The sequence below is a fragment of the Malus sylvestris genome, chromosome 1 (assembly GCF_916048215.2).
Source record: "Malus sylvestris chromosome 1, drMalSylv7.2, whole genome shotgun sequence".
Taxonomy (NCBI): domain Eukaryota; kingdom Viridiplantae; phylum Streptophyta; class Magnoliopsida; order Rosales; family Rosaceae; genus Malus; species Malus sylvestris.
The window spans coordinates 29,273,048-29,300,450 of NC_062260.1; the positions used below are offsets into that span (position 1 = coordinate 29,273,048).

At 37.6% G+C, this 27,403-nt stretch overlaps 5 protein-coding genes across 9 annotated transcripts; 3 read left to right on the forward strand and 2 right to left on the reverse strand.

Annotated features, from left to right (window-relative positions):
- The first annotated feature begins 782 nt into the window (after positions 1–782).
- Positions 783–1,702, forward strand: LOC126625113 (auxin-responsive protein SAUR32-like). The gene has a single exon (XM_050294193.1). The coding sequence runs from the start codon at positions 1,084–1,086 to the stop codon at positions 1,483–1,485; it is 402 nt and encodes a 133-aa protein (XP_050150150.1). The 5' UTR covers positions 783–1,083; the 3' UTR covers positions 1,486–1,702.
- A 1,954-nt stretch (positions 1,703–3,656) lies between these two features.
- On the reverse strand, positions 3,657–8,224 carry LOC126624934 (CDPK-related kinase 4-like). Its single transcript, XM_050293985.1, has 11 exons — positions 7,530–8,224; positions 6,948–7,078; positions 6,769–6,810; positions 6,557–6,665; positions 6,350–6,428; positions 5,728–6,024; positions 5,502–5,611; positions 5,169–5,273; positions 4,914–4,976; positions 4,292–4,459; positions 3,657–4,164 (listed from the first exon to the last, which is right to left on the reverse strand). The coding sequence occupies exons 1-11, from the start codon at positions 8,061–8,063 to the stop codon at positions 4,027–4,029; spliced, it is 1,776 nt and encodes a 591-aa protein (XP_050149942.1). The 5' UTR covers positions 8,064–8,224; the 3' UTR covers positions 3,657–4,026.
- Positions 8,225–12,847: 4,623 nt separating this feature from the next.
- Positions 12,848–19,490, forward strand: LOC126624879 (uncharacterized). 4 transcript variants are annotated; one of them, XM_050293973.1, is made up of 16 exons: positions 12,848–13,322; positions 14,141–14,191; positions 14,269–14,505; positions 14,788–14,886; positions 14,986–15,041; positions 15,181–15,289; positions 15,594–15,764; positions 16,010–16,267; positions 16,425–16,637; positions 16,723–16,926; positions 17,012–17,137; positions 17,266–17,571; positions 17,704–17,802; positions 17,878–18,338; positions 18,451–18,486; positions 19,066–19,490. In XM_050293973.1, coding segments are annotated over exons 1-16 (2,541 nt in total). In that variant the 5' UTR covers positions 12,848–13,208; the 3' UTR covers positions 19,067–19,490. The 4 variants fall into 4 exon arrangements, with proteins under 4 accessions (XP_050149930.1, XP_050149929.1, XP_050149928.1 ...); XM_050293971.1 differs by having other exon boundaries at positions 12,849–13,322; positions 15,178–15,289; XM_050293974.1 differs by having other exon boundaries at positions 12,849–13,322; positions 14,275–14,505; positions 15,178–15,289.
- A 1,842-nt stretch (positions 19,491–21,332) lies between these two features.
- LOC126625140 (uncharacterized) lies at positions 21,333–23,215 on the forward strand. The gene is made up of 2 exons (XM_050294223.1): positions 21,333–21,506; positions 22,865–23,215. The coding sequence occupies exons 1-2, from the start codon at positions 21,384–21,386 to the stop codon at positions 22,958–22,960; spliced, it is 219 nt and encodes a 72-aa protein (XP_050150180.1). The 5' UTR covers positions 21,333–21,383; the 3' UTR covers positions 22,961–23,215.
- Positions 23,216–23,823: 608 nt separating this feature from the next.
- On the reverse strand, positions 23,824–26,779 carry LOC126624942 (protein IQ-DOMAIN 17-like). Of its 2 annotated transcripts, XM_050294004.1 has the most exons (6): positions 26,555–26,779; positions 26,297–26,429; positions 25,701–26,000; positions 25,321–25,560; positions 25,047–25,205; positions 23,824–24,947 (listed from the first exon to the last, which is right to left on the reverse strand). In XM_050294004.1, the coding sequence occupies exons 2-6, from the start codon at positions 26,420–26,422 to the stop codon at positions 24,138–24,140; spliced, it is 1,635 nt and encodes a 544-aa protein (XP_050149961.1). In that variant the 5' UTR covers positions 26,423–26,429; positions 26,555–26,779; the 3' UTR covers positions 23,824–24,137. The 2 variants fall into 2 exon arrangements, with proteins under 2 accessions (XP_050149961.1, XP_050149954.1); XM_050293997.1 differs by having other exon boundaries at positions 26,297–26,779.
- Positions 26,780–27,403: the final 624 nt, after the last annotated feature.

Genomic DNA, 27,403 nt, shown 5'->3' on the forward strand with positions numbered 1-27,403 from the left:
TCTCCCGTTTATAGCTGGTTTTCTATAGTACCAATTGTTGCTTTATTGAATTTGTTTTGTTAATAAACTTGTGATTTGACTTTGATTGTATTTTTAAATGCAAATTCAAACTCAAGTATAAAAATTATTCATAATTTCCATAATTAATTAATTCCATAAACCTTCCTTCTAAACGTTATAAAATTATCCCCTATCAATACTATTTTGCTAACGTATTAATTAATTAATTCTACCTTATTTGTTTTGATTGGATTAATAATTATATACCTTATTAGTTTTTGGAACGAAAGAAACCAATTTGCAATTTTTTTTTTGAAAAAAAAGTTTAAAAGGGAGAGAGGGTTGCCAGAAAACTATGACTCGTTCAAAAGTGTTTTTTAAAATAGCTGAAAGCACTTTTATTGAAAATGCTTCTGAAACCAATTTTTAGTAAAATAATAAAATGACAAGTGAATCTTAGAAAAACACTTTATTGTTTCATGCATGAATCACATAACTGATGCTTGTTGCAATAAACAATTTACGTGTTTTTTTAACCTAAAAATTTTTTGTTTAAAATTTTTAATTATTTTAAAAGTAATCCTAAACAAGGCCTTAATTTGCAATTGTTAATTACCTTTAAAAATGAAATAAAATCAAATAAATGGTAATTATCAGGCGCGTTTTGAGAAATCTTCCTGCAAGTTGTAACCCTCCGGACTTTCCAGCGTATACGACTTTGATTTTACATCTTTTCCCCCTCTACCCCTTTCCTTTCTGTATAAGGTAAGCAAACCCAATCTGCTCCTACGACAGCTACTATAAAACACCAAACCCTCCCTCTCCAAAAACCTCTCTCACCTTCTCCTTTTTCTCCATCGATATTTATGTTGGTTGTTGAATCCGATCATATATCATGAGCAATATTCCGAGATCGTTAACCGACTCCGCCCTAACCCAGTTCAACCTCACCATCTCCGCTTCCGATCCGTGGCCGTTTTCTTTCGTCTTCTTATAACCCTAACTCAACAAGCTCAAGTTTCTCCAGTGTTTTCTTGCTCTCTAGGGTTTTCTGATTTTCGGGTTTTTCGAGTTTTCGAAAAGATGGGATTTATCGCCGCCGACAGGCCCAGCAAGCACAACCACCTGAACTTCCACCTCCACTTCCCCCACCTTCTCCACCACCACCACGACAAGAACAGCAAGGAGCTCAAAGATATTCCGAAAGGCTGTATGGCTGTGATGGTGGGCCAGGGGAAGGACCAGCAGAGGTTTGTTATTCCGGTGGTCTACATCAACCACCCGCTCTTCATGCAGCTGCTGAAGGAGGCGGAGAAGGAGTACGGATTCGATCACAAAGGTCCGATCACTATTCCTTGCCATGTGGAGGAGTTTCGCACCGTTCAAGGCATGATCGATAGGGAGACTTCGTTCCACGGCCATCATCATCATCATCACCATCACAACCACCACCATCACCATTATGCCTGGTGTTTTAGGGTTTGATTTATTAATTGTGAAGATTATTAAGTAGATATAGGTTTCTTAATTTCAGTTTATTAATTGTGAGCGAGGCATTGGATTCTTTTCTAATTCTTTGGGACCTCATAATATTATTAATTTGTTTGGATTTCTTGTATGATGTCTTATGGATTATTGGATGATTTTTCATGATAAAAAATCGATGGATCATCATCGTCATCTTATGTATGATTTTTGGGAATATTCGTTTGGAGACGTAATCTTTTTCTTTATTCTTGTTGTTGATGTGAAATGAATATATAAAAGTGGGAAGGAAGTTGCTGGTTGCTGGTTGTTGGAGATAAGAAACTACACAAACGTATAACACACGGTTCAAAACATCAAGGGTGTGTGCCTTTGGAGAGATTTTTAATGTGCCCGCAACGCTAGTGGCATGATGTTATAATACAAATAGAGGAAAAAGGTTTTTTTTTTTTTTTTCAAGTGTTCATCTACTTGTATAATGACATCTTGCTTGGAGAAATTTTTCAGTGTACTTGAAATACGGTCCAATGACACTTGGTGAACCCACCGTAGTTCCGGCACCCTAAAAAATCTCTCATTAAAGGCTTACTCACACCCATTAGGTTTTGTTGAAGATTTTGATTTTTATATGTTGGATTATATTTGAAATTTTCCTCCACAACTTTGGATCTCATCGTGACAACTGATATAGCCGTATTTTTCTCCACTTATAACATTGCTCTTAATCTTATCCTTCATACTTGAGTTATACTTCGAAATTGTAAATTAACTTTGAAGAGTTACTTGGGATGATGAGTCATACTCAACGAATATATTACGTCAACTTGAATATTAATTGTTTCATTTTTATAATTATATGACCTGCTCATTTAGCATTTATAAATAAAAGTGTGAAGGCAGCACAAATTAATATTTTGAAATTTTGATCCAATCATTTGATTTCGTCTACCTTCTGCATTCCACCGCTGCCCCATGCCTTGTGGAAGATTGGTCGTTTATTTCTCATGTGAAATGTCAAGTGTTTTTTGAAACAGTCCAGTTTGGGCATGTAGACATGCCCCTCTTTCAAAGGTCACCTGAGCAACATTTCTTAATTTGATATTACTTGATAAGGTCAATTGTTACCCTAAGTAAACGAGTAGCGTGATTGTTGGCAAGTTGGAAAGACTTTTGCATATGGCTGCATAATATAATAAAACCTGACATATATCAATTATTGTCCAATTATATACACTGATGATTGAACTGAGATCCTTTTTGGATTTCTGTGTCTAAAGCGAACGGACTCTAAGATCCGGACTATTCATTTTGAATCTTGCAGTCCTCGTTTGCTCATTCTACTAGCCCGCCGTATATAAACTAATGGTCTAGATCTCTGTTTCTCTCTCTTTAACGGTGCGAATCTCTAAGTCTTTGAACTCCAGACATAGATATTAAGAAAACATCTCGATTCCTGATTAGTAATTATGTGACAGTGTGACTATTGCATCTCGGCTAAGGAGTGCCGCATGCCGCCGATCATAGGCAAGAACCACGCCAATTCGCCAAGGAGAGGTTTATTGTATGTTTGTTTGACTTTGATCAAAAGGCCAGCCACTGACCAAGTACAACCCATCCCACCAACACGAAACTTTGATCGTAAGCAAACGTAGAAATCTAACCAATATTTTATGGAATTAAATTATAGATAAACATATTGACACCATTGGATTGATGAAAATTAAAGGGAATTTAATTATCATCGCGTTTTAAATTAAAAACTTAATTAGTAACTCTTACAGTTCTTACTTTTCAACAGTTATTTTTGTAGATTTTCAAATATGGCTCAATTTTAATTTTTTTATAAATTAAAACTATGTCTGTGTTAGTTTATCTTATGTTGTCATCGGTCTCAAGCCCAAATAATGAAGGAGGGCGAGTGTCAAGTAATCAACATGCAGCACTCAATTTTTCACGTCGAATCCAAATCTAAAACAAAATTAAGCTAAAACTAGATCGTCACTCGGAGATGATGTGATGTGGCGTCAAGGCACAATGATAAGTAAGCAAGGATCACCATATCTCCATTGGGCGCCCAGATGCAATGTAAACGGGCCAATCGCGAAAACAATCATAAGTTTCAAAAGTTTCGCAACATGAAGCTTGAAGAAGTGAAATTATAATGCAAAGCATTCTTCTAAACTTACACTTGTAAACATTAATATTGGAATGTCTTTACAAAACTCTGTAACCTTACCTTCAAAGGATTGGAACACAAAAATAACCCATACAAATGTAAATCCAAAAGCTTTCTTCGATAGCATTGCCTCTACCATCGTAGCGGTCGCAACTGGTACGAAGATGTCGATGCGTTTTCAAGGGTCTTGAACAAATTCTTCTGCATAAAATCTCTCAAATTATTGACATGGACCTATATCTCTTCACTCACAACCTGACACTCCATTTTCACCTTCACTCGCCAAAGGGGCGGACAAGGTTCTCAAAGAATTCAAAACACTGTTGGTAAATTTTTGAAGAGAACATTATATATCCCGGTTTCATTTATGGACGTCTAGGATTGGAACTACGCACTGTCACACCATGCAAAAATTTGGTGTATCCAAGGAGCGTAAGTTTTCTGTCTGAAGGTCGGATCCAGTCATTGAGTAATTGATAAGATGTAGGACCAAGATTCATTTCCTGCATAACGTTTTATTTTTCTTCAGTTAGCTGGTAATCATTTGACAAACTGATCCAGTTACTTGGTTCCATGTGATATTTTGAAAGTGACATGTACACAAGCAAGACAAAAGACTGATGTGCATACCTGTGCCAACTCCTCAACAGAGATGACCCGGTTTCCTTCATTTTCGAAATGCTCAAACGCCGTACTTGCAATCTTCTCCCATCCTTCATGAGCTTCTAGCTGATATGAACTTATTGCAGCGACGCAGAACTCTTCGAAGTCCAATTTCTTGTGTGAGAGGGGTTCCATCTTGAATTAAAAACTAGAATATGAGTATATGCCTCATGCAAAAGCCAAAATTAAAGAAATAAAATGAAAAATTGTATTGGAAAAATGGTTTTGTTTATCAATTCTATCAATTCTATGAAGGCTGTGTTTGTCAATAGAAAAGACAAGCCAGCAATGAAAAAGTCAGAGAAGATAACAAACTCTAGACCAAAAGTTCTAGAATCCTCCAACATTAAGAAAAAAAAGGTGTGTTCTCTTTGTTTCATTAAATATAACCATACAGAAAAAAACGCTATTCCGCCTGACCTATCTCACAATATCCAACAGTGTGCATTTTATATTAAAGTTTTAAACAAAAAGCAAATACGCAAGTTTCAACTTTGCATAGGAATCTACTATACATGAAATTAGCAAACAAATTTGGGACCATTCCACCATTGAAATCAAAGAACGTGAAGGCATCAAGATCGCTTACCAAATTTATAATGTCATAAACCCTTGACATCTTCATGGCATCAGTTGAATTTTTCATGAGGGCCTGGAATATTCTTCACGATAAGTTGAAAAAGTCATGAAAAAACAATGAAGATAAAATAATTTGAAACATCTAACTATAGTAGAGATATTGAATTGCCCTATTATAACACGTCCATAGATAATACGGGTCCAAAATGGGATCCTAAAATGTAACAAAAGAAGTATTGTTAAAGCAATAAGAACTCTGACTAACCGTTCTGAAATTATCAAGGGAAACACGTCCATTTTTTGGACCCAAGAGCCTAAATTGAGCCCTAAGATAGAAGAGCTCGTCTTCTGTTAAAGCCTTGGAGAGAGCCTGTGAATAACAAAATATGTCACCAACTTGCAAAGGATGCCTTCTAAAATCACAAATGTGGGTTTGTGTGTATGAAAGATTGCATTGCCCCAAAAGTATGCCATTCATGCCTGACGACACCCCAGCTTGTTAGCTTTGATTTTAAGTTGTTTCTTCTTTTTTCTTTCCAATTCTTTCTTCACATTTTGGGGGATTTGGAGGGCATGTTTTCTTGTGAAGGAATGTTACCTTTAGTGCTGCACGCTTGAAGGGTGAGGACCGAACATACGATTTAACCAACTTGTAGATTAAAATATCTAAAGGCACATCATGTTTTTCATCTCGTAACCATGGGTGAGCTGTGAACACAAGAAATAGTTATCAGGATACCTCAACAGGAAATAACTGTACATGCCTCTAGCAGAGATATTTAGTGCAATATTAAGGATGTATGAAATATTTAAAACCAACTTACTTAAAGCTTGGGCAGCAGTCATTCTTTTCCTGTGGTCCTTATTCAGAAGCCTTTTAAGAAAATCTTTGGCTTCTGAGGAGACTGAAGGCCAAGGAGAATCATCAAAATTAGGATCAGCTCTTAGCACTGAACGAAAGATTCCTGATTCAGTTCGTGCCCAGAAAGGTCTACTTCCACATAGCAATATATATGTTATGACACCAACACTCCACATATCTGCTTCGAGACTGTAAGATCTATATAACACCTCAGGTGCAACATAGTACGCACTTCCAACAATATCATTGAGACGTTGATCTGCACATGTAAAACTAAATGTTCTGTGAAAACAATGCAATGTTCAGATAACTAAAGTCTCATAATTAGATTGATTTCTAAGGAGGGAAGTTTCATTTCTCACACAAATATGCCAACATATCAGAAAGAAAAAAAAAAAAAAAAAAAAAACCCTCTTTGAAAAAGGTTAAAGAAAATACTTCCAATGAAACAAATAGTTATTGACGATGCTTGGCAACACAATAAAAAATAATAATCATATAGGTAAGAACTTCATGACAAGAAACAATTAGCAGTTGCACATCATATATTGAAGCAGAAGTATAGTGTGGAAAGCAACCATTACCAGGCCTAATAAGGTCAGAAAGACCAAAATCAATAACCTTCATTGGAGCATCCTCATCTCTTGTTGTGAAAAGAAAATTCTGCCAAGCATTCATAATGAACAGAGTTATTAGTTACTGGTTGGAATGAGAACGTGAAGAATCAAAAATACACGTGAACATCCACAATTATCTAACTGTTAGTTCAAACTTTCTTCAGAATGTAGTACCTCTGGCTTTAGATCACGGTGTACGACACCTTGGAGATGACAGAAGGAAACAACGCTTAAAATTTGCACAACAATAGTTTTAGCATCCTTTTCTGTGTATCTTCCACCCCTGCCACAAAGTAGTGATTAAGAATAAATCCTTTAACTCATACAATCCGAAAGTGCAAATTACAAGTACAATACAAGAAAGAAAATACAGCATTTCATTCTACCTCGACAAAATCTTATCCAGTAGTTCTCCACCTTCACACAACCTGTAAGGTCAGCAAGATAAGAAAACTTCAAACAGGCTTATCGGCCAAAATACTGATGTATTCATACAAAGTTGAACAATGGTTTCAAGTTTCTATGAATAACATGATTAGGTTATTGAAAGAAAAAAAGTTCATACTCCATGACAATGTAGACGTTATGGTCATCCTCAAATGCATCGTAAAATCTGACCAGATTCTTATGTCCAGCTAATGCTTTCAGTATTTTCACCTCTCTGCGAACATCTTCAATAGCTATTGCCGTTGTCATCTGCGAAAAGATCCCTCATTTAATTGCCAATATAACTTCAATTAAAATTTATATGAAGTAACTCAGTAAACCCAAATACTGTGCTGATGCAGCAGTAAGGGTAATGATTAATGAGTTCAATGACAGAGATCAAAGGGCGAAAAGTTCTTCGGATTCGACTTGTTGTAGGGAAGTATAATTCACATAACCATTGCTTAATCCAGTGATCAGACTGTTCCCCAACTTGTGTTAAAGGGCAAATTGCTTAATCCAGGGAAGTATAATGCAAAAGTAAAAAAGCTGATTACTTGAAATACTCATTGCTTGAACACAAATGGATGCAATTTGCCCTTTAAATTAATCCAAACTTACTTAAATTACACAAAGAAACAAGCTTTATCTACCAAACAAGAAAGTGACAATTCAACTAAATTATTAAAACAAATAATTCATCAATAACAAGCATCGTCACCTTCGCTTTGGCTATGATCTTGACGGCGACCGGCTGTCCTTTGAGCTCTCCTTTCTTCCCCTTGGCCCAGCAAGTATGACCAAAATGCCCTCGACCCACCTCCTTCCCTAGCTCAAACTTTGCCCCAATGTTCTTCCCATACCCAAAGCTCTTGTCCAGTGCTCTCTCTCCTCCCTCGCCTTCCACGCCCCCTGGATGCTCCTCCGGTATCGGCCCATCCTTCGGCTTCACCTCACGCCCTTGCCGCCGTCGAAGCGCCTCCATGATCGGTTTCGCCGGAGACGGAGGAGGTAAGGGCCACCTGAACTTCCTCCCCGGTGTCCTCGCCGGCGACGGCGCAATTCCAGCGGGAAGCGGGCTCGGGCACGGACTGGCCGAGAAGGAGTTGGCCGGAGTGTGCTTGCCGGAGTGAGCATCGCCGGGTCCGGAGCTGGGCGGCACCGGCGCCACTGGCGAGTGTTTTGACTGTTGCGCGGCTGCGGGCTTGTTGTCGGCCTCGGAAACGGCGACGTTCTTGCTGCAGCAAAGTCCCATCGTTGAATTGTTGGGGTTTTGGCGGAGGGAGGAGTCAAAGGAAGCGCATCGGACGGTGGAGAAAATCCGACGACTTGTTAAACCGGCGGGAGAGGAGGAGGAGGAGGAGGGAGGAGAGAAACGTGAATTACAGATAGAAAAGAAATGTCAATAAGTGAAATGTTGGTGGTATTTATTTGGTTTAAGTTTGAATGTTGGGGAGTTACATTTTAATCTGACAGCTGAGCGTCAGGCTTTAATGTTCAGTGTTTAATGCCTGACCGTTGATTTTAATCATGTGTTATTTCAAGTGGGTCTCATCTACCATATGTATAATGTATTGCATTTTTATTTTCAATTTTTTAAATCAAATAATAAGATATTTTACGTTAAATTCATAATTTCCTACGAGTAGTACGTCCTAAGATCTCGTGTTAAAGAGATTTTCCGATACGCTCAAAACACAGGGCAAAAACATTATATGTCATTATATACTTAGAGGGTTCCTAAAATAAAATAATTTCTTTAATTGTATAATGACATGTTATGTTTCGTCTCGTGTTATGAGCAAATTAAAAAATCTCTACTCGGTTAATTGGGCATACCTCACCTTTAATAGACGGGTAGGAAATGACCTTGAAATCCATTTTAATTTTTAACCAAGTAGAAGGATTTGAAGTTTATACGCAAATGAGTAGCTCACAACTCTAATCAATTTGGCTAAGTTCATATATGTCGTTTTTCATATCTATCTTAATACCTAATTGCATGTATACTTAGTTGGAATTGTGAGATGTCATGAATCAAAGAAGTCATAAATTTGAGAGGAAAATTAATGAGAATACGACGTTCCCTCTAATCAATTTACTTCATGATTTAGAAAGGTTTACTTCTTCATAGAAAAATCCAACCCTCTTTTCTGGAGTTTCTATGGATCAAGCTAATGCTACGAGGGATTGTCTTGATCCTTTTTACCTGTCAGGAGGTTACTTATGACAAATCTAAGCTCGTTTGCTCCCCAAATAATATCTCTACTAATTAATGAAACCCTCTTTATCAATCAAAAGAAGGTGAAAAGACAAATTAGTCTTCTATTACATAAAAAAATGATGGGCAATAATGTAATTTTACATCTCCAAATTTTACTGTTTTTTATTGAAACCTTATCTACAGGTAATGTTAAAATACCTTCAATATTTAAAAAAAAAATGACCAAAAACAAAAACTCATCACTCCTCCGACGTTCTCTCTCTCCTTCTCTCCTTATCATTATCTAAAAAAATGTGCTCATACACACAATACACACAAAATACGCCGACAAATGCTAGTTCAAAACTAATATAACTACAACAATGCTGATATGCGAGTCTGATCTCAAATTTTCATCTCAACCAACATCTCGAATCCAAAATTAATCTTGTAATGAAACCGCACACAAGATAATATGTTCTAACGTCACGCTCGTGTCATATGCACCAGCATATTTCTTATTATTTAATAGACTATGATATTATTTTTTTCTTGTCATTTACTGATAATTGGATTAACCGAATTAATCAAACTGTTTTAAATACAAAAAACGCGTTTTCCTAGAATATTTCTTAATTATTATACCAATTTTGTTATTGGCAAAAAATATTATTATCTTGGGATCGGAGGAGGATGACAGACTTTGTTCTTCATCTTCGAGTTCTTCACTTTTGTAATTTGTACACTCTTTTCTTGAATACAACGTTCTTTAGTTTTGTTTACACGTGGATGTGTTGCAAAGTTCAATCATTTGTAATCATGGGTCTTCTAGATAACAATTATAACTTCACAAGATATATGGCGAGATATTTACATATAATTATGTCGGATATATCAGATGATACAGAACAAATGGTGGAAACAGTCAAAAGGCAATGGGACGCAATGGAAATTTGCATATTTGGCTTTCAAATGGGCTCATGATATATTTTCGAAAAGGGAACGACGTTGCGGTTTAAATTCACAGATTTGTTGTCATATACGATATATTTCAGCTATCCAAAGTCATTTTAGCCTCCAAAACGTAGTTTTGATATTCATAGTAAAAATCGGACCTTTGACAACTTCTCTAACTTAATAAGTTGGGTTTGTGATAATTTGTAATATACATATGCTTGTGAAAAGTAGGATGAGTAAAAATAAGTCTTTGAATTTTTTTTTACTGATACTAATATTAGTATTAGAAAGCCATTCGATTAATGTCAATTAGTGTTGTTTTTATTACCAAAGTCTTTGAGTTGTTCCAAGTAGTTATAATCCTTTATTGAACTTGTTGGATGGTTCTGTAATCATCAATTCATCAGTTAATCAAATTATTCTTTTGGATTTCTATATAACAGGTGGATTCTAGAAACCTTTGTTATTCAGGATTTACGTTTGTAATCCTTTAAGCTTTGTGGTGCGTCCCAAAATGACGGTTTTTAAGTCTAACAAGTTGTCTCGTGTCACCATTTCATCACGAAACAATCGTTTATATAATTTATTGAATGAGCAGTGCACTTTTTGAATACATGCTAAACATTTATTGAATGGTTCGAGTCCTAGGGACTCCAAGAATGTCATCAAATAAACGAGTTCTAGTCCATTCAAGTGGATTCTCAAAATAATGGTACTCAAAATTCATATTATAACTCTAATTGGCAAGACCGTTGCCACAACATTCTTCTCCTGTTAAACATGAACCAACTCGCAGTCCACTACTTTAACATTCTAATTATACGTCGCATGTAAGTTTTTGCATATGCTATGTGCATATGTACTATACGGTGGCTGCCGCACTAGAAGTTCACTATAGTAAGAGGGGGTGCGAAAGGTGCAGTTGCACAAGGTCCCAAATTTGAAAGGACCGCCAAAATTTTTGTCACCTAATATTTATATGTAATAACATTATATATTTAAAATTGCTTTTGTTATGAAATAATGTTCTATATTCCAAAATTGATTTTGTTAGTACTTTAAAATCTCATTTCACTCCTTATAAGAGTAATTTTTTTTTCTTTCTAAATACAAAAATTTAGAGCACAATAAGATATTTTGAGTGGCAATAATACACCATAAAAGACGGTATTTTTTCAATAGTATTGAATAATAATGTTACATATTCAAGTGAAAAGTTAGAGTTTTTGAAGATTGTTTTCTTGTTTGATTGTTTAAGATTGAACTGCTTTTGATTATTTAGTGTACGTTATTTTTGTAGTTCTTTTTACTTATTATTAATGACATTTTTAAACTTGCAATCAATGATTGCTAAACTTTGTTTTGATTTAAGTGATTATTTTCTAGCGTTAATACATTGTCCTACATTTTTTAAGACTTATCTTAAGAAGGGACACTTTTATAAATTTCGCACAGGGCCTTCAAAATCTCAGAGACAGCCTGACTATAGTCACATTCACATGGGGGGAATTGGATTTGAGAGGTAGCGACCAATCAAAGAGTAGGTGACCAAATCAAAGTCACCAAGGTTTGCAGTTTGAAGTTGGAGGATTTTTGAATCTTCCTTTACCAAAGTTGGAAATGTTCTCGCTGTTTTGACTTCTCTTCATCTGGATGTTTCTTAGAATTAGAGAGGGACAGGGAATGGAAAGGTATGGAAACGAGATGAATTAGTCTTAACCACTGTAGCTACAAATCGCTTACGGTGTTGCCAAAGTTTTAGTACCTCTAGTTTTATTTAACGGTAAATAGAAAGTCGTACTGGATGGTTTGTTTTCCGATCGTCTTTGATGCCAACGGGCAACTGGATTATTTAGTGAAGGGCAGAGGGAGGAGATGTTGAATTGAAACGACCTGCATTCATTGTTAAGGAAGGACTGCAGCAGTTTAGCTCAATTGGTGGAACTAAGAAAGACCATTGAAACGATCAATGTTGTAGGACAGGAGGAGGAGGAGGAGACACCGACTTATTGGGCTTTGGATTTATTTTGTTATAAAAGTCAGCCCAAAATCTCCTCCCCAATAATATTGGGCCACCACTTGGGCTTTGCGTATGATCTGAAAAGCCATTGTTCTACCAAAACAATAATGTATAACATCACCCAATGACTGTTCAAAAAAAACAAAAAAAAAACCCCATACCCAATGATGATGTTTTGATGAAATGAGATCCACTCCGGATTTATGTGTTTGAAGCTTGTAGATTGAAGAGATTCGGGTCATTCAAGAGATAGAGAAAGGAATCTGGGATGTTAAGCTTTTGGGTTCTTATGAAGTTAGCCAGTAGGATGGGCTAATGGGACATATGATTGAAATTGAGTGATTCAAATTTCTTGGTCCGCGGGTTTCGAACATAAAGATTCAGAGTGAATCTCAATCCAGTTTTGGTGACTAACAGTCTAACATATAAATGTTATTAACTATTGGTACGGTTATCAAAGGGCTTTCTGACTATTGATATAAAAACTTTGTATTTCGAAATCATAAAAGTGCTTATGAGCATAAATATTTCAAGAAAAATAATACTAAACAAGCCATAAGATTGTTTGCATTTCTAATCCGTTTTCTTTAAATTGCCTGTATTTAAAATAAAAAAAATTGTAATGGATCATGGAAGTTTGTTTTATGGCATTAAGCTTGACGTTTGCACTCGTTTCAAATTTTCCTATTTTTTTAGTTAATCACATTTAACGAGTTTTTAACAGTGATCTGATATGAACTCAAATTGTTAACAAGTTGATTAAAATAACATTTCGCTTGGAGTTAAAAAGTGATAAAAACCTATATAAATACCTGAATTAAAAAGCAAATCCCAGAAGTAAAGGTGTAGCGCCACGCGCCACTCGAAAGCGTCGGCAATCATGCGATGGTTGTGAAGTTTGCCCTATAAATGGCGGGAGCCTCACCTGCTTGTAAATTCTCTCTCCGTCGTCAACTCTTCTCAAATTGCATATCAACCCCTCCAAAACCCTCCAATCGCAAAACACTCCAAATCGTCCGGGTGCTTCCCCTTCTCTATCGCTCTGGTGGAGTAACTCCATTGCCGGTCCCTCTCGTCTCGAAAATCCCTGCAATTCCATGCTTTTACATTTCCCCCTTTCCTTTGAGCCTTTCGAACCCTAGGTTTTTTTTGTTCCCTTTTTTTTTTTTCTGAGCTGAGCTGAGTAAGCGAGTTTGAGTAGTACCGTAGCTTCTAATTCAATGGAGGCTGCGGCCGCTGCGCGCGGTAGTTCGATGCCGATGCCACCTCCGCCATCCCGTAAAGAGTGGCGCGTCGTCTCGGACCATCATTCGGCTCGAAACATCGGGGATGAGGTAGTAATTTGCTCAAAAGCACTTGCATTGGGTTCTATTGGGTGTGTAATTAATGCTAAAAGAGAAAAGAAATGAAATTTAGAACAGTGGGTTTTTAAATTGGGTTTGGATTGTGAAAAACCCTTCGGTTAAAACTAAAAATATGATCAGGGTTTGCAAATTGCATGTTATGTTTCTCATTTTTTTGTTTGTTTTGGGATTAAGTATGCGAAACCATTTTTAATTAGGTGAGGAGTCGTTGATTTATTTGTGGTTTTTGTTCACTTTGTTTTTCTTATTTAATTTATAGTGTGGTTTAAGTTTTTGGGTTTTGGTGTTCGTGGGTCGGTGGGAAATGTGGTTGCTGCTCTCACACTTTGACATTAGAAGATTGTTATAATATACTTGAAGGGGAACTGTTTGGTGAATATGGATATATTTTGAATGAAGCAACCATGTCTCTCGTTTGGTAAAAATAACCGATGGGTAAAATAAAGGAAATTTCGCAACTCGTATTTTGTTTTAATGATCAGGAATTGGATATATAAAGTTCAGTGTACTGCCAGTAATAATGCTCCTTACAAATTTTTTAGGACTAGTAGTGTGAGTTTATTGCCTTTATTTGCTCGAAATGAAGAGCTTCATGGAAAAAAGGATACAACTTAAGTTTTAGCATTGGCTAAGGTTCTTCAGTGAGCATCGCTGTTAGCTGATTAAGATGTGGCACTTTAAAATTTTGCTCCATGTTTTGTTTAAAGTATTTAGTGCTACTTGTTTATCATTTGTATTTGCTGCTTTTCCATTATCTTGTTCTTGAACTGGCCTATTCCAATATGCAGGAGTTGGAACGATCAAAGCTAGGCCAATCAGATGAGAGAACTATATATGAGGTAAGGATGTTGATATTAGTATTAGCTTGTATTCTAAAGGATTCAACGAAAGTGAATATGATTTGTTGTTCATCAAGGTGCAGCAAGGGAGAGGGCCAGTTGATGTGGACTTCTGTTCGATCACAGTAGATGGGACTTTAGATCATGGCCTTCTGCAGCAGCGGATTGAAGACGTTTCTAGACAAAGAGAGGCACTACAGCATATGGAGATTGATCTTAAAGCTCAAATCATTGCAAGATCCGAGATAATGGAAATACAACATAACTTTGATGCTAAAATAAAGGAACATGCCAATGCTGCTTCCAAGCTTCAGGTTTTGATTGATAATAGGATATGTAATTTGTAATGTGTATGATGATGATAGGGTTTTATTATATTGCAATTACAAGAATGTCATGAGACGTAACAAATATCAAAGTTAGCATGCTAGTTCTGATTTGCAATCTCACATGCACATTCCACATTTGGTGTGCATATGTGGAATCTTAAGCTCAAAAGCTATCAGCCAATCTGAGGGTATATTTGATTGTTAGATGATTTCCTTGAGATATATGCGTGAAATTAGATACCAACTGTGGGTTTATATACTGTGCAGGAGCAACTCCATGAAAGGGAGCAGACCATACATGATTTGGAAAGGAAAATGGACGAGAAGGATAGAGAGCTGCATGCTATCAAACTAGATAATGAAGCAGTAAATTGAATGCTTTTGTATTTTATATGTTTTAATTGAGCTGTTTGAGTGAATAATTTGCAAATTCTTAATCTTTTGATTTTCATAATGTTCTTGCAGGCCTGGGCTAAAGAAGACCTTCTTAGAGAACAGAACAAAGAATTAGCAAATATCAGGTACTGGTCTATTCGTTGAAGACCTGCTCACTGTACTTCTAAGCTCTTTTCCAAGAATGCTCTTACTTTTTGTTTAGATGTAAATCAAGCTCTTGTCTTTTATCATTGCATGCTAATGGGTTACTGTTTATTGCAGAAGGGAACGTGACCATTCGGAAGCTGAAAGAACCCAGCACATACAACAACTACATGACCTGCAAGAGCATATTCAAGAAAAAGAGAGGCAGCTTAATGATCTGCGGGAACAGGTCTGTTGATTTATCTGATGCACTTGTATAGCCATACTGAAGTAGAAGTTAGCAAGTTTTTACACATTTTAATGGTACATATATTTAGAATATGCATAGTTTCATATGAGGTGCTTTTCTACTATTTTTCATTCTCTGAATGAAGAAAGTCTACTGTGCTGTTGTTTTAAATGGTCATACTCTGAAATATAAGTGACATTCAAATTGGAACAAATTTGGTTAATACTCTGCAAGTTTCATGCTAATTTAGTTCTAGTGATGCACTGTGAGTGCAGCCAGTGCCTGATAGTGTTTGTATTTTCAGCATAGGCTTGCTCAAGAAGCCATCCTTTTTAAGGATGAACAGTTGAGGGAGGCCCAAGCTTGGATCACCCGTGTTCAGGAAATGGATGCCTTGCAGTCAACTACAATCCAAGCTGAATTGCGGGAACGTACAGAACAATATAATCAACTCTGGCTTGGTTGCCAAAGACAGGTTGGTTTACTTATTCTTTCTCTATCACATTTCCAGGGTTTTTCTTTTCTTGAAAAGTTGAAACTTGCGGGAACGTTCAGACATGGGCATCTGCAAATTGTCTGTTTGTCTATATGCCGAATTTTCCCAAAACTTATGTCAAATCATATGTGATGTTGGTGCTATACTTAATTAAACACGGTTTTTGTTTTCTTCAAAGTTTGCTCACGTCTTTGATATTTTCCTTTTTGGCTCACTGATTTCAGTTTGCTGAGATGGAGAGACTTCATATGCATACAGTACAACAGCTACAACTTGAGCTGGCTGATGCAAGAGAAAGGAGTGGAGCTTACACTGATGAGTCACGCATGACACAATCAAATTCAAAGGATGCATCTCAATTTGGTCAGAACAACGGAAACCAGCTAGATATGAATACATCAAATGGAAATACAGGGCCCCTCCAAAATGGGAATTCGGATGATGTTTCATCATTTGCTTCAACTGGAAACGCATCAACTCAGGTAGCTGCATGCTTTTGTGGTTCTCCTGTTAGTAGCTTTGGAACTTTTATTGCTTTTTGGCTAAGTCCCTCTTTTTGAAATGAAATTCGCAAGTAGGAATTTGAATTAGCTATTTTTTATATTATTTCCATAACATTAAGTTTTGGATCGTTATTAGATCGACCATGTTGCTGGGGTTTCAATTTCACCATCATCACTACTTGGGATGCCTTCCTATCTTCCCCCTGGACAAGTGACTGCTCTACATCCATTTCTTATGCATCAACAAGGGGTGCCCCATTCTGTCCCACCACATGTTCCTCAATCTCATGTTGGTCATTTTCACTCGATACCTGCAATATCATCTCTCCAACAGTGGCAAAACCAACAGGTGCTGAGATGAATACATCTTTTCTGTCCTGATTATTTTAATCTACAACGATAACAGACTTATATTCTTTATTTTCTCTTTTAAGGCTCCATCTGAGGGTTTGCAGATATCTACACAGAATGAGCTTCCATCATCACAAAATGATCCAAACTTAATAAGACCAGATGCAAATTATAACTATGAAACATCTGGTAATGGGCAATTTCTTCAACAAGACTATTTGGATGCTCAAATTAACCAAGGGGCACAGCCTGATTCTGTCTTGTCATCATCTACTGGGGAAGCACAGGTATTGCGTTGTATACGATGATTACGTAATGTTCTTTTATGTTGTGTGCAACTTCACTGGATTCACCGCAATTATTTTGGTCCAGGTTCTTGAGTCAATTGATAGAGGTTATTTGGTCTCATCCCAACCTGATCAGAGCTTGCAACAAATTTCCTCCCAGTTCCGCAATGCTTTAAGATTGGAGTCTCTTGAACAGAACAGTGAAACCAAGGTAGATAAGCTTCCTTTGTTTTTGGTATTTTCCCTATACAGGCTGGAGCTTTGTGGTCAGCCAGCCTGTCTTGTCATAGTGCAGATGGTAACTAGGGAAGAAGTTCAGACTAACTTGCTTTTGAACAGGTACCGGAGCAAAATGTTCAGACCTCGACTGACCATGGGTTGGATGGACAAGTTTTAACTGCAGAACAACCAATTTCTACTACCAATTCGTTAAAATCTGATAATTCAATTCCTTCAGTCAATATCAAGGAAACTGCAATTGATAATGCCACTAGTGCAGTTCTGCCTGAAGCATTTGTCTCAACTGGGCATGCAAATGCGGCAGGGGGACAGACTTCGGAAATTGCACTTCTTGATGAAAGGTCATTGTTGGCTTGCATGGTTCGCACAATTCCGGCAGGTGGTAGAATTCGTATCAGTTCAACGGTGAGCCTACCTATTTTCTACTAGGTCTTTGTAGTTAGCATGACATTTTTATTTTCTCTGCCAACTTATCTAAAACCCTTTCTTGTCGGCAACTGATTGGTTCATAATATATGTTATTTGGTCTGAGTACAGCTACCAAATAGGCTCGGAAAGATGCTTGCACCCTTACACTGGCATGATTACAAGAAAAAGTTCGGAAAGCTTGATGACTTTGTGGCTAGTCACCATGAAGTGAGTATGATTTAAAATGTCTGTTTTTGCATAGATGGATATTATCTCATGAGGACCTTAATTTTTGTTTTTCAGTTATTTGTGATTGAGGGCGACTACATTCAGCTTCGTGACGGAGCGCAAGAGATGATAGCAGCTACAGCTGCTGTTGCAAAAGTTGCTGCTGCTGCAGCTGCATCATCTCCCTACTCTTCATCTTTGCCTTCTGTGGCTATTACTCCAGTGGCACAGACTCACCGCTCAAGGAAGATGTCAACTTCAAATGTAAATGATAATCACTTGCAGTCTGTTAAGCAGAATCAGCAATTAAATGGGTTAAGCTTTGGCATTCCTGGAGGTTTCTCAAATGTAAAGATTTTGAGTAAATCTAAGGATTCTTGGGAACCGAATGGCCCTGACACTAGGCCAAGCCAGTCATCTGTACTTATGAATGGTGGAAATGGAGCACTTATGGATAGATCAAGCATGAGCAGTACCCAAAGCTCAGGCTTGCCTAATGGCCGGCTGAGCTCAAATGCTGTTGGGAAACATGGCAGGTGTACCTCTTTAACCCATTGAACACACTGCAGCTTTTTTATTGTGATGAATTAAGTAGTTATGGCTATTGCTTTATTATCGTGTAACTTATTAGACGTGTTACTTTGACAGGATGACCAATGCTGCTGCATTTACTTCCAGAAGATAGTAAGTATAATTACTCGAATAGTTAAAGTATTACTGTTTCGTGATATAATCTTTTGGAATATGTATGTTTCATTTGTTTGATCTTGTCTACCGGTGGTTGAGTTTTCTGAGCTGTCAATTATTGGGTGGATCCGTATTAGTCTGCTCCTGGTTTCTTTAACCTAAAGGGTTTTTTGAGTTCAGATATAAGATAGTGTAGTGTGAGTCATTATGTACATATTATTGATCAATTATCTGATGCTACCGGCATGTGTGAGGGCCACATCTTACAATCTTATGCTAGTGGCTTTAAAGATATGTAGCATTGCGTTTTCGGTATAAACTACTATTCTTAAGCATTGGTTTTGTTAAATATATTTTTGCTTAACCGTTTCCATTGAAGGCTCAGCAATCCATTTCTTAAAGGTGGCTTTGCTCATAAATAGGTTTCATTGGTAGTTAAGTTCAAAGTTCAAACCCCCGTACCGAAAATGTCCTAACCGATCAAACGTGATTATGATAGTGCTTGCGGTGATGATGCAAATTTGAATTTTACTCTTCCCTATACCAATGCAGCTTAAACATATTTGGTGTTGGCAGGAGAGAGCAGGGAATCGCGCCACCTTATGACCGGAATTTGTGGACCAGAGCGTGGACGGAAGATTATTTTGGGACGGCAACAGGATATGCGGGAGATTACATATTCATCATAGGTTGAATCAGACCATCAACCTTTGCAGCTCACTTCATGGAATTTTCTGACTGGAAATGTTTGCCCTTTTTTCGGTTTTTTGTTTTTTCGGTTCTTCAAAAGCTTTAGGTTGTGACTGTTTTATGATACACTGAAAAGATCGAAGACTGCAAACTCAGAATGTCTCTGCAGTGCAGTGATGATGATATTCATGCACAAAATTGCTTCTGTGCGCAGATGGATGAAAAATCTGCCTGTTTTGTTGTTGGATGAAATGATGGATTCTTTAAGCATTTTTGTTAAACATTAATTTATTTCTCTCTTCTTATTTTTACTTTATTGGGCTGAGATAAACCCAACTGAGTTTCTTGTGTTGGAAGGCCAACCCACTTTGTTTCGTTTGTGCTTTTTGCTATACTGCAGTTTGTCTGCCTCTTGCACTTAAGTTTGAATTTTCTTTTTGGTGGATTAGAGTAAATTATAATTTCTTTTTAGGATAAAAATAGTAATGTCATATTTTTTGGAACAAGTTAGTTGAAAATATCGAATGGGCCAAAGTTTTTGGATGTTATGGTATTTACACTTGGGGTGGGGGGACAAATTGATTTCGAATTTACTATTTACGAGATTTGAACTTAAGACTTCTTACTTACAAAGTGAGGATAAATACAGTTAGACTTTAGTACTAAGTAGCCAAATGGGGCAACATTACCTTAAAACAATAAGGGCATGTCTGGTAACGTTTTGTAAAACAATTTTGAGGAATTGTTTTGTAAACAACAAATAGAATTTTGCATTTTTATGATTTGAGAATGGTCTGTACTTTATTTTTATCTACAAAACGAAAAACTGTTTTGAAAAACGTTAATGAACAAACCCTAATGTTTTATACACTCAAGTTCAAATTCTCTGTTTTGTGTTCAAATATGCCCAAACTAAATTTCAAACAATACATTAAAAATTTGGAAAATCATGGTACTTCAAAACGGGTCGTTTTACGCTATAAGACCATCTCCAACCGAAAGAGGGCCAAATGGCTCTCTTTAGCCCTATAGTTTTGCAAGAAATTATATTTTAATGAACAATGCTAGGCCACATTTTATACCATCTCCAACCGAGGGGGCCAAAGGGCTATAGGCTAAACATAACCCCTTGATCAAAAAACCATCTCTAACCAAGGGGGCTAAAGGGCCATAGGCCAAACATAAATTATTATTTTAATTAAATTAATATGGTTAATTAAATTAAATTACCATATTAAAATAAGGTTTTCGGACATTTTGAGTGCCACTTGTCTCAATAATTTTTAAATAGGATTTTGAGTGACACGTGTCACTAACATGAGCAACTCTCCAAATTTCATATCTTTATGTAATCTCAATCATTTTTCGGATAAAATTTCGAGTGATACGTGTCGCTAAAGTGAGTTACTTATCTAGATTTCTTATCTTTATGTAATCTTAATAATTTTCGGATAAGATTTCGAGTGACACGTGTTGAGATGTATTTGGTTGTGCAAATTTTAAATACGATTCTTATCTACATGACACTTCTTATCTTCAACTTTCAATGTTGAAGGAATGGTGTGGGTATTTATAGGGAAAAAAAACAATAGAATTTTTCTTTTTATATTAGTCCAAAAAAAAAAAAATCAAATTCCTATTGTAACCTGACGGCAGCATGACGTTATATTCAGCTTTCAATGTTGTAGGAATGATGTAGGTATTTATAGGAAGAAAAAAAAATATAATGTTTCTTTTTATGTTACTCCAAAAAAAAAAAATTAATAACCTGACGGCAGCATGACGTTAGCTAACCATTGCTAGCTAGGGTCATGTTGACTCTAGGTAGCCATTGGCATTCAAATGGGCTGAGCTTGAGGGCTGGCAAAATGTCAAGTTTGACATTTTGACGCTGAAGGGGTGGCAAAATGTTAAGCTTGACATTTTGGTGCTAGAGGGCTGGCTGGAAATATCCAACCTGCTGGCCTGATTTGGGGGTTGGGGTCCGGTGGGACCCACAAGCCCTTTGACCTAGCTCTCTGTTGGAGACGGTTTTTGTGTTATTTTGAGTTATTTTTAGCTCTATAATCTTTTGGCCGGGTCAGTTGGTGATGGTCTAAAGTGGGTAGATTGGAACGGCGTCGCTTTAGTCGAGGGCTACATATTGTCGATCGGAAATCAATTTTTAAAAGCGAAAGAAGGAAAGGGGGAGGAGAAGAAGAAAGATGGGTTACGTTCTGAGAGTGAGAATGGCGTCGTTTTTCGGCGGAGCTGCGGTGGCGTCGTTTCTGGGTCTCTACATCCTCCACAACGATTACAAGGTCGCCCACCACTCCATTTCTCAACAGGTCCGTTTTCCTTTCTGCAATTCTTAGGGTTCTATCTTTTCTTCTTCTTCTTATTCTGTTTTCTTTGGGTTTTTTTTTTCAATTTGTTGATTTGGGAACCTTCCAATCTTCGCGTGATGACGGAATATTGAATCTTAAGTTGATTGGGGAAATGGGGTTGGACACGATTTGTTGTTTTCTATGATATTTAGGGAAAATCCTCCTCCTTTTGAGCTGAAAAAATGAATATTAAAAGTTAAACGAACTTGCAGAAGTGATTTATGAGCATTTTGGTTAATTATTATTTGAATTAATGCATAATTGTTCTGGTCAATGTCATGAATTGCTGCTGAGTAAGTCAATTTAGGTTGTTTAGGAGTAGTGAGGGGTTTGAATTCTGTCGGGCGTTGGCGACATTTGTGTGGCGGTTTCGATGATGTTTTGAGTAGTTAAAGTTTTGTTCTTCGACAGTGGAAAATTGGAAACATAATGTTGGTAAGATGACGATGAAGATCAATCATGTTACACAGATAGTTGTCACTATTGGTCGTGGAAGAATCAAAACCAGCAATGCTTTATTCCTTTTCCCAATTCTTTTAGGGTAATTTAATTCGAACTCGAATGTTTTCCTTCTTTGTTTTGTGTTTAGGATCCTTGTTTTCTACCAGTTAGTTGTGAGCTTTGATGGGTTCTCTTTAGAGAAATCAATTATACATTGATTGTCTACTTGTATTCATTTATATTGATTTTATAGGGTACCCTACTCGTTCTGTTCAACCGATTAGGGCTATGTGTATATTCTTATAGGCTATGCGAACGCATCTCTAAATTGAATCATGTATGATTTAACCCTTCTGTTGTGAAATAAGGATTTCTTTTACTATTAAGAACAAGAAAAGAAACCTTGATTCGAACAGTTCGTTATGTTGACAATGTAAAAGAAATTTTGCTCATAACATGATGCTGCTGGAATTGTCGGCAAAGCATGACATTCAGTGCTTTAAAACTGTTTACACATGCGTGCACCCACACACTCACACTTGTAAACGTATAAGTTCCTATCCACTTCGCCAACGCATATTTTGAGAAACCTACCTCCTAAGAAGCATTTCTGATGCAGTGCTAATCATGTCAGTCGTAGAAGAAATTCTCATGGAACCCTGGAAAATCTGGCTTTTGCCCGAGATATGCTATTTTGTTTTTTCATATACATGATTGTGCGACGTATGATCTTCTGTTTTTAAGTTTTGGATCGCCACTATTACCGGCCTTTTAGTTTCGTGCAGTTTTACAACCATCTTGTGTATAATAATTTCTAGGCATTTAAATAGCAAGAAAAGGATAGTTGAGATGTGAATTTTTTTCCCTTGTTTCTCCAGGTGAAAGGCCTACATGAATCATTGGACAGAAGAATTTCAGCTCTCGAAAGTTTAAAGCAAACGGAAGCTCCACAACCTGCAGAAGCATCCGAGTAGATGCCTTGAGGATGCTACCTGCAACTCTCTTGTGACTCCAAAGATCTTTTTTGTTTCTTCGAATCATGCGGGTGGTTTCTATGTTGTTTCTCCACCCTTACAAAGAATAATAATGACATAACTGACTTCTACGGTTCCTACAAGACTCGAGTATTTTGTATTTTTATCAGATGAAAACTGTCAGTAGCTCCGAGAGATACTTTGCATCGACGAGAGGTTATTTTACTTTCGGATATAAATTTGTTTCATCGAGTATTTTGTGTTTGCCGTGTTTCATGGTGAAATTTCCCCTGCGAATGGAGTCGATTGCAGAAAATATGATGTTACAGGCAACTCTACCGAAGTTTCTTTCAGGGCCCGTCCATACATGTTTGTAGATTTATGTATCTACATTGACTGGTTTATGTGAGATTCTTCTACCTTGACTTGTTAGGTAGAATGATTCCAAATTCGTGTCATTTTGCAAGATTTTAAAGAGAGTTGAAATTACTCAAGAGTAATTTGCGTATGAACACTGATCGGTTTATTTCATGTAAGGAGTCATTTCTCCGTTACTGCAAGTGGCGGTCTAACCACACAAAATATCTGATATAACTGCAAAATGTATAGTTTCAAGTTACGATTTGGCTGCGAGGAGTCGTCAAGCGTTTTCACGTGTGCATTGCCGTTGCTTGATTCGTTTATTTCGGATGAAGGGATCATCTTTTTGGTTCAGCTCTTGAAAAAGTTCGCACCCGTAATGCAGATGATGTGATCACCATCTCACCATCTCCGGGTTGTCGGAGAAATATCTTGAGTTGTATGGTACAACACACTGCTGATGCATTGTTCAGTTGTTCATGTAATTTGTAGCAGAAAGACAATAAAAAACGAAGTCATCAACTTTATTCAACACCCAGCTGCATCGGTTTAGAGAGCATAAGTTGCCTATGCGCGCAGTGCGAGAGATAGTGAGTCGTTGATGCTTTGTGGGAGCAAAATGCATCAACGGCTTATAGTCTCACAATTCTCGGATATCAAACGAGATTTATATATTGAATAAAAGCATCTAGTGAAAGCTTAATAGTTAAGTTAATTGCTCCTCTAATCCCATATTGTGCATTTGAAGTTGAGTTAGCAGATTAACCACCAGTACCCAATCATGTGTCAAATTTGCCGGTTACACTCTTCTGCTTGATTACCTCAACCAGTACCTTCTGAGCTCGCTGCTGGAAGTTGGAGAGGTTTCACCATCTGTGTAACAAGAAGACACGCTAGGCCTCTGCGGCATTCGAACTGCAAGGCCTCCCTTGATGCCGTTGTTATATCTAGGGCTCTCCAAGTTATAATCCGAACCACCATTAACATTAGCATTAGCACAGCTATCACCACATGGATGAGGAGCTGGAAAAAACAAGCGTTTCCTTGCGGATCCTGGCTTTTCCATCTCGCTTGCTGAATGCCTTTGCCTTGGTGTGCTTTGAGACCGAATCCGAGCCTTGGCTGATGCTGTAGCAGCCATGTAGTTTGGCACCCCCATCAATCCATGGTTGTAATTAGTTGAGCCTAAGTTCTGGTTGGGAGTATGAGGAGGTGGCATTGGGTGGTTAATCCTCTGATCTGCCCGAAGGCAACGAGGACTAGCCGAGTGCACTTGTAGATTTCTTGCCATGGAAGTAAATGGCGTGACGGGTGATTGAGGAGAGGCAACTGGATATGACTGAGGAGGAGCTCTTTGCTGTTGATAATTGTACTGAAGATGGTGGCTCTGATAATTATATTGATCTGATCTTTTGATTCTGGAATTGGAATTCGGAGTACTCGAATAAGAGTAAGGTCGAGAAGTGTCGATTTCAACTGTTTTGATAGGATCTCTCTGATCAAACGAAGCTCTGCCTGGATTGATCTCACGTTGCCTTCTTCTTGTCCAACCATCAAGCAAATTAAATTTCTCCTCTAACTCCTCATGCTCACTAGCATCTTCGTCGCTGCTACCACTACTCAATTTCTTAATTTTTATGAAACCATACACACAATTTAGTACAAATTATGAGGTGATTACGTTGTAAAAATTAAAAAGGCAGAAAATTGTGGTGAGATCGAAGACCTGGCTAGAGAAGGCATAAGCAAGGCTAGTACTCCTTTCACTCTTCAAGGCAGCTTGCTTGGTTTTCTGTAACATGGCTTCAATCTGCTCCAATGTTTTCGGTTTCAAGTTGTCCCAATGGATCAGATCATCCAAGGCGCTGCTCTCTTCGTCTTTCGACTGCATTAGATACAGTACAATTAGATCATTTGGAACAAATCTGTAGTATCACTAGTTGTATACAATCTAATTTTTCGACTGCATTGCCCGCCTAAAATGATAATTAGTATCTTACTATGGACTTCCTTCTATCTGAGAAATGTGCTCCACATAAGCCATTGGGATCACTGAAAATGGAATCTGCGCTGCCTTCATGCGAAAGCCTCTTCGTTCGTTGGTCAAGAACCCGAGCTTGCACTCGAACCAGAGCCTGCATGCATTGCAGAGTCATCTTTGCCCTCTTTCTAACATTGCGGCCTCTCACCAGTGCTTGAAGCTTCACCAGCCCCTTCAGGGCCCGAAGAGCTCTTCTCGCCTTCAAAACCAAAATCAAATTAGTTAATACTCACTTGCACCAGCTAGCTACCAAGTTATTTGTGACAATGCGACATTTTAAACTACTCTAATTTACGGAGGGAAAACTTAATTAATTATTGACTAATTATGATTAAGTACCAGACATCCTCTGAAAGCAGTCTGAATAACAATGGCAGCATAGTCTCTAACGAAAATGGAAGGCCTGCAGTTAGACTTAGTAAGACGAACAGCTTTGACCGCCATTTGCACTGTGGCAGCTGCTGTCGGGGCCACCGCCATTCTAGGAGCATCACGGGCCTCATCATGAGCTGCCATAGTTGCATTTTGAGTGGCTGCTCCGCCATCAGCAGCAGATCTTGGACTGTTTCTATGTTGTACTTGTATAAACGTTTCTTGGATCGTAGGCTTCCTAAAAATCCATCTCCGTTTTCCTCTCTTCTGCAAAAACAAAACCCAATACCCAATACCCAAAAACCCAAAAACCACTCAAGTCACAGATCTCAAAGTGGAAAGAAAATGGGAACTCCAACTAAGCACCTTTTCTGGTTCTGCATACTTAAAAATTAAACACAAAAACATTTTTCGCAGTAGTGTTTTTCGCATTCCCGTTTTTCCTTTTCCGCTACTTCTCTTTTCATCCCTCATTGTCCTTCTATTTATGCAGAGAGAAAACAAGAGTGCGAAAACCATCACTTTTCAGACTCTCAGAGTGCATATAATGATATAAACCCTACCTTTTCTTCTTCCTCTTGTTCCTGCAGTTCTTCTCTCCTCCTAGTGTTGCTTCTGTCACTCTTGGTAGGAGACCTGAAAACCCTTTTGACCGCGGTCAACCAGGAGCTCCCTCCAGTCTTCCCCATGAAAATGCTGACCGGTAAAAACTCAGAAACAGCAATAATGGTAAAACCAGGTGATGAAACAATGAAGCATGGGAATTTCTTTATAGGAGCTTCCTGTTTGAGAAGTTGGTATGTTTGAAATAAATGCTTTACCTTCAGAAGCAGAGATGTAATTAATGAGTGGGGAAGAGAGAACAAAGTATGTGCTCTGCGAGTGGGGTTATGCTTCTGCTAGTTCATGCATTTAGCAGAGGAGCAGCAGCTGCAGTGCAGGCCTTGTCTGTATGTATGTATGTATGTATATGTATATGTATATACATGTAAGTGTAACGTTAATATTTTGTTGCAGTATATAATGACAAAGGGAACGGTGTTTTCTTGTGGCATGGAGGAATTTGATGGGGCACTGTGTCAGAGAGAGAGTTTGGAGGCAACATGAAAGAGTAAGTACTCTCGATACCGCAGAAAGCTGAAGTAAAGATGGGGAGGAGGGCTTTCACCTTTTGCTTTTTTGATTTTATGTTTTTCATTAACAACTGCACGAGTCATGAAAGAATTGTATCATAAACTAGGAGTGGATTTTGTATGAAACATAGACGTTCAAGTTATGGTGTCCCAAACCTTCAGAAGTGTAAGTGAATCTTCCTTAATCAAAAGATAAACTTTTGTAGAAGAATTCGGACTACGTCATTTGTAAGATAATTTTTACAAAAATATGAGACATCATGTGATTTGATCCCCACTTGACTTCCTATTGATCTCAAACCAATATGAAAATTGCCTTAATCAAACAGCATAACCGAAATTTCTCAAACAAATCATGTGATGCGACGAGATCATGTGTGTTAGGATAGATGCTGCAAGCCTACAGAAGTGCAAGATTATTAGAAGTTACGACTATAAAATGTGATTAATCATACAATCATCAAGGTAAGAAAAAATAGTGGTATTTCAATAGGGATGAGGGTTCTCTCCGGATTCATTTTGTGAGGATTTCGGGAA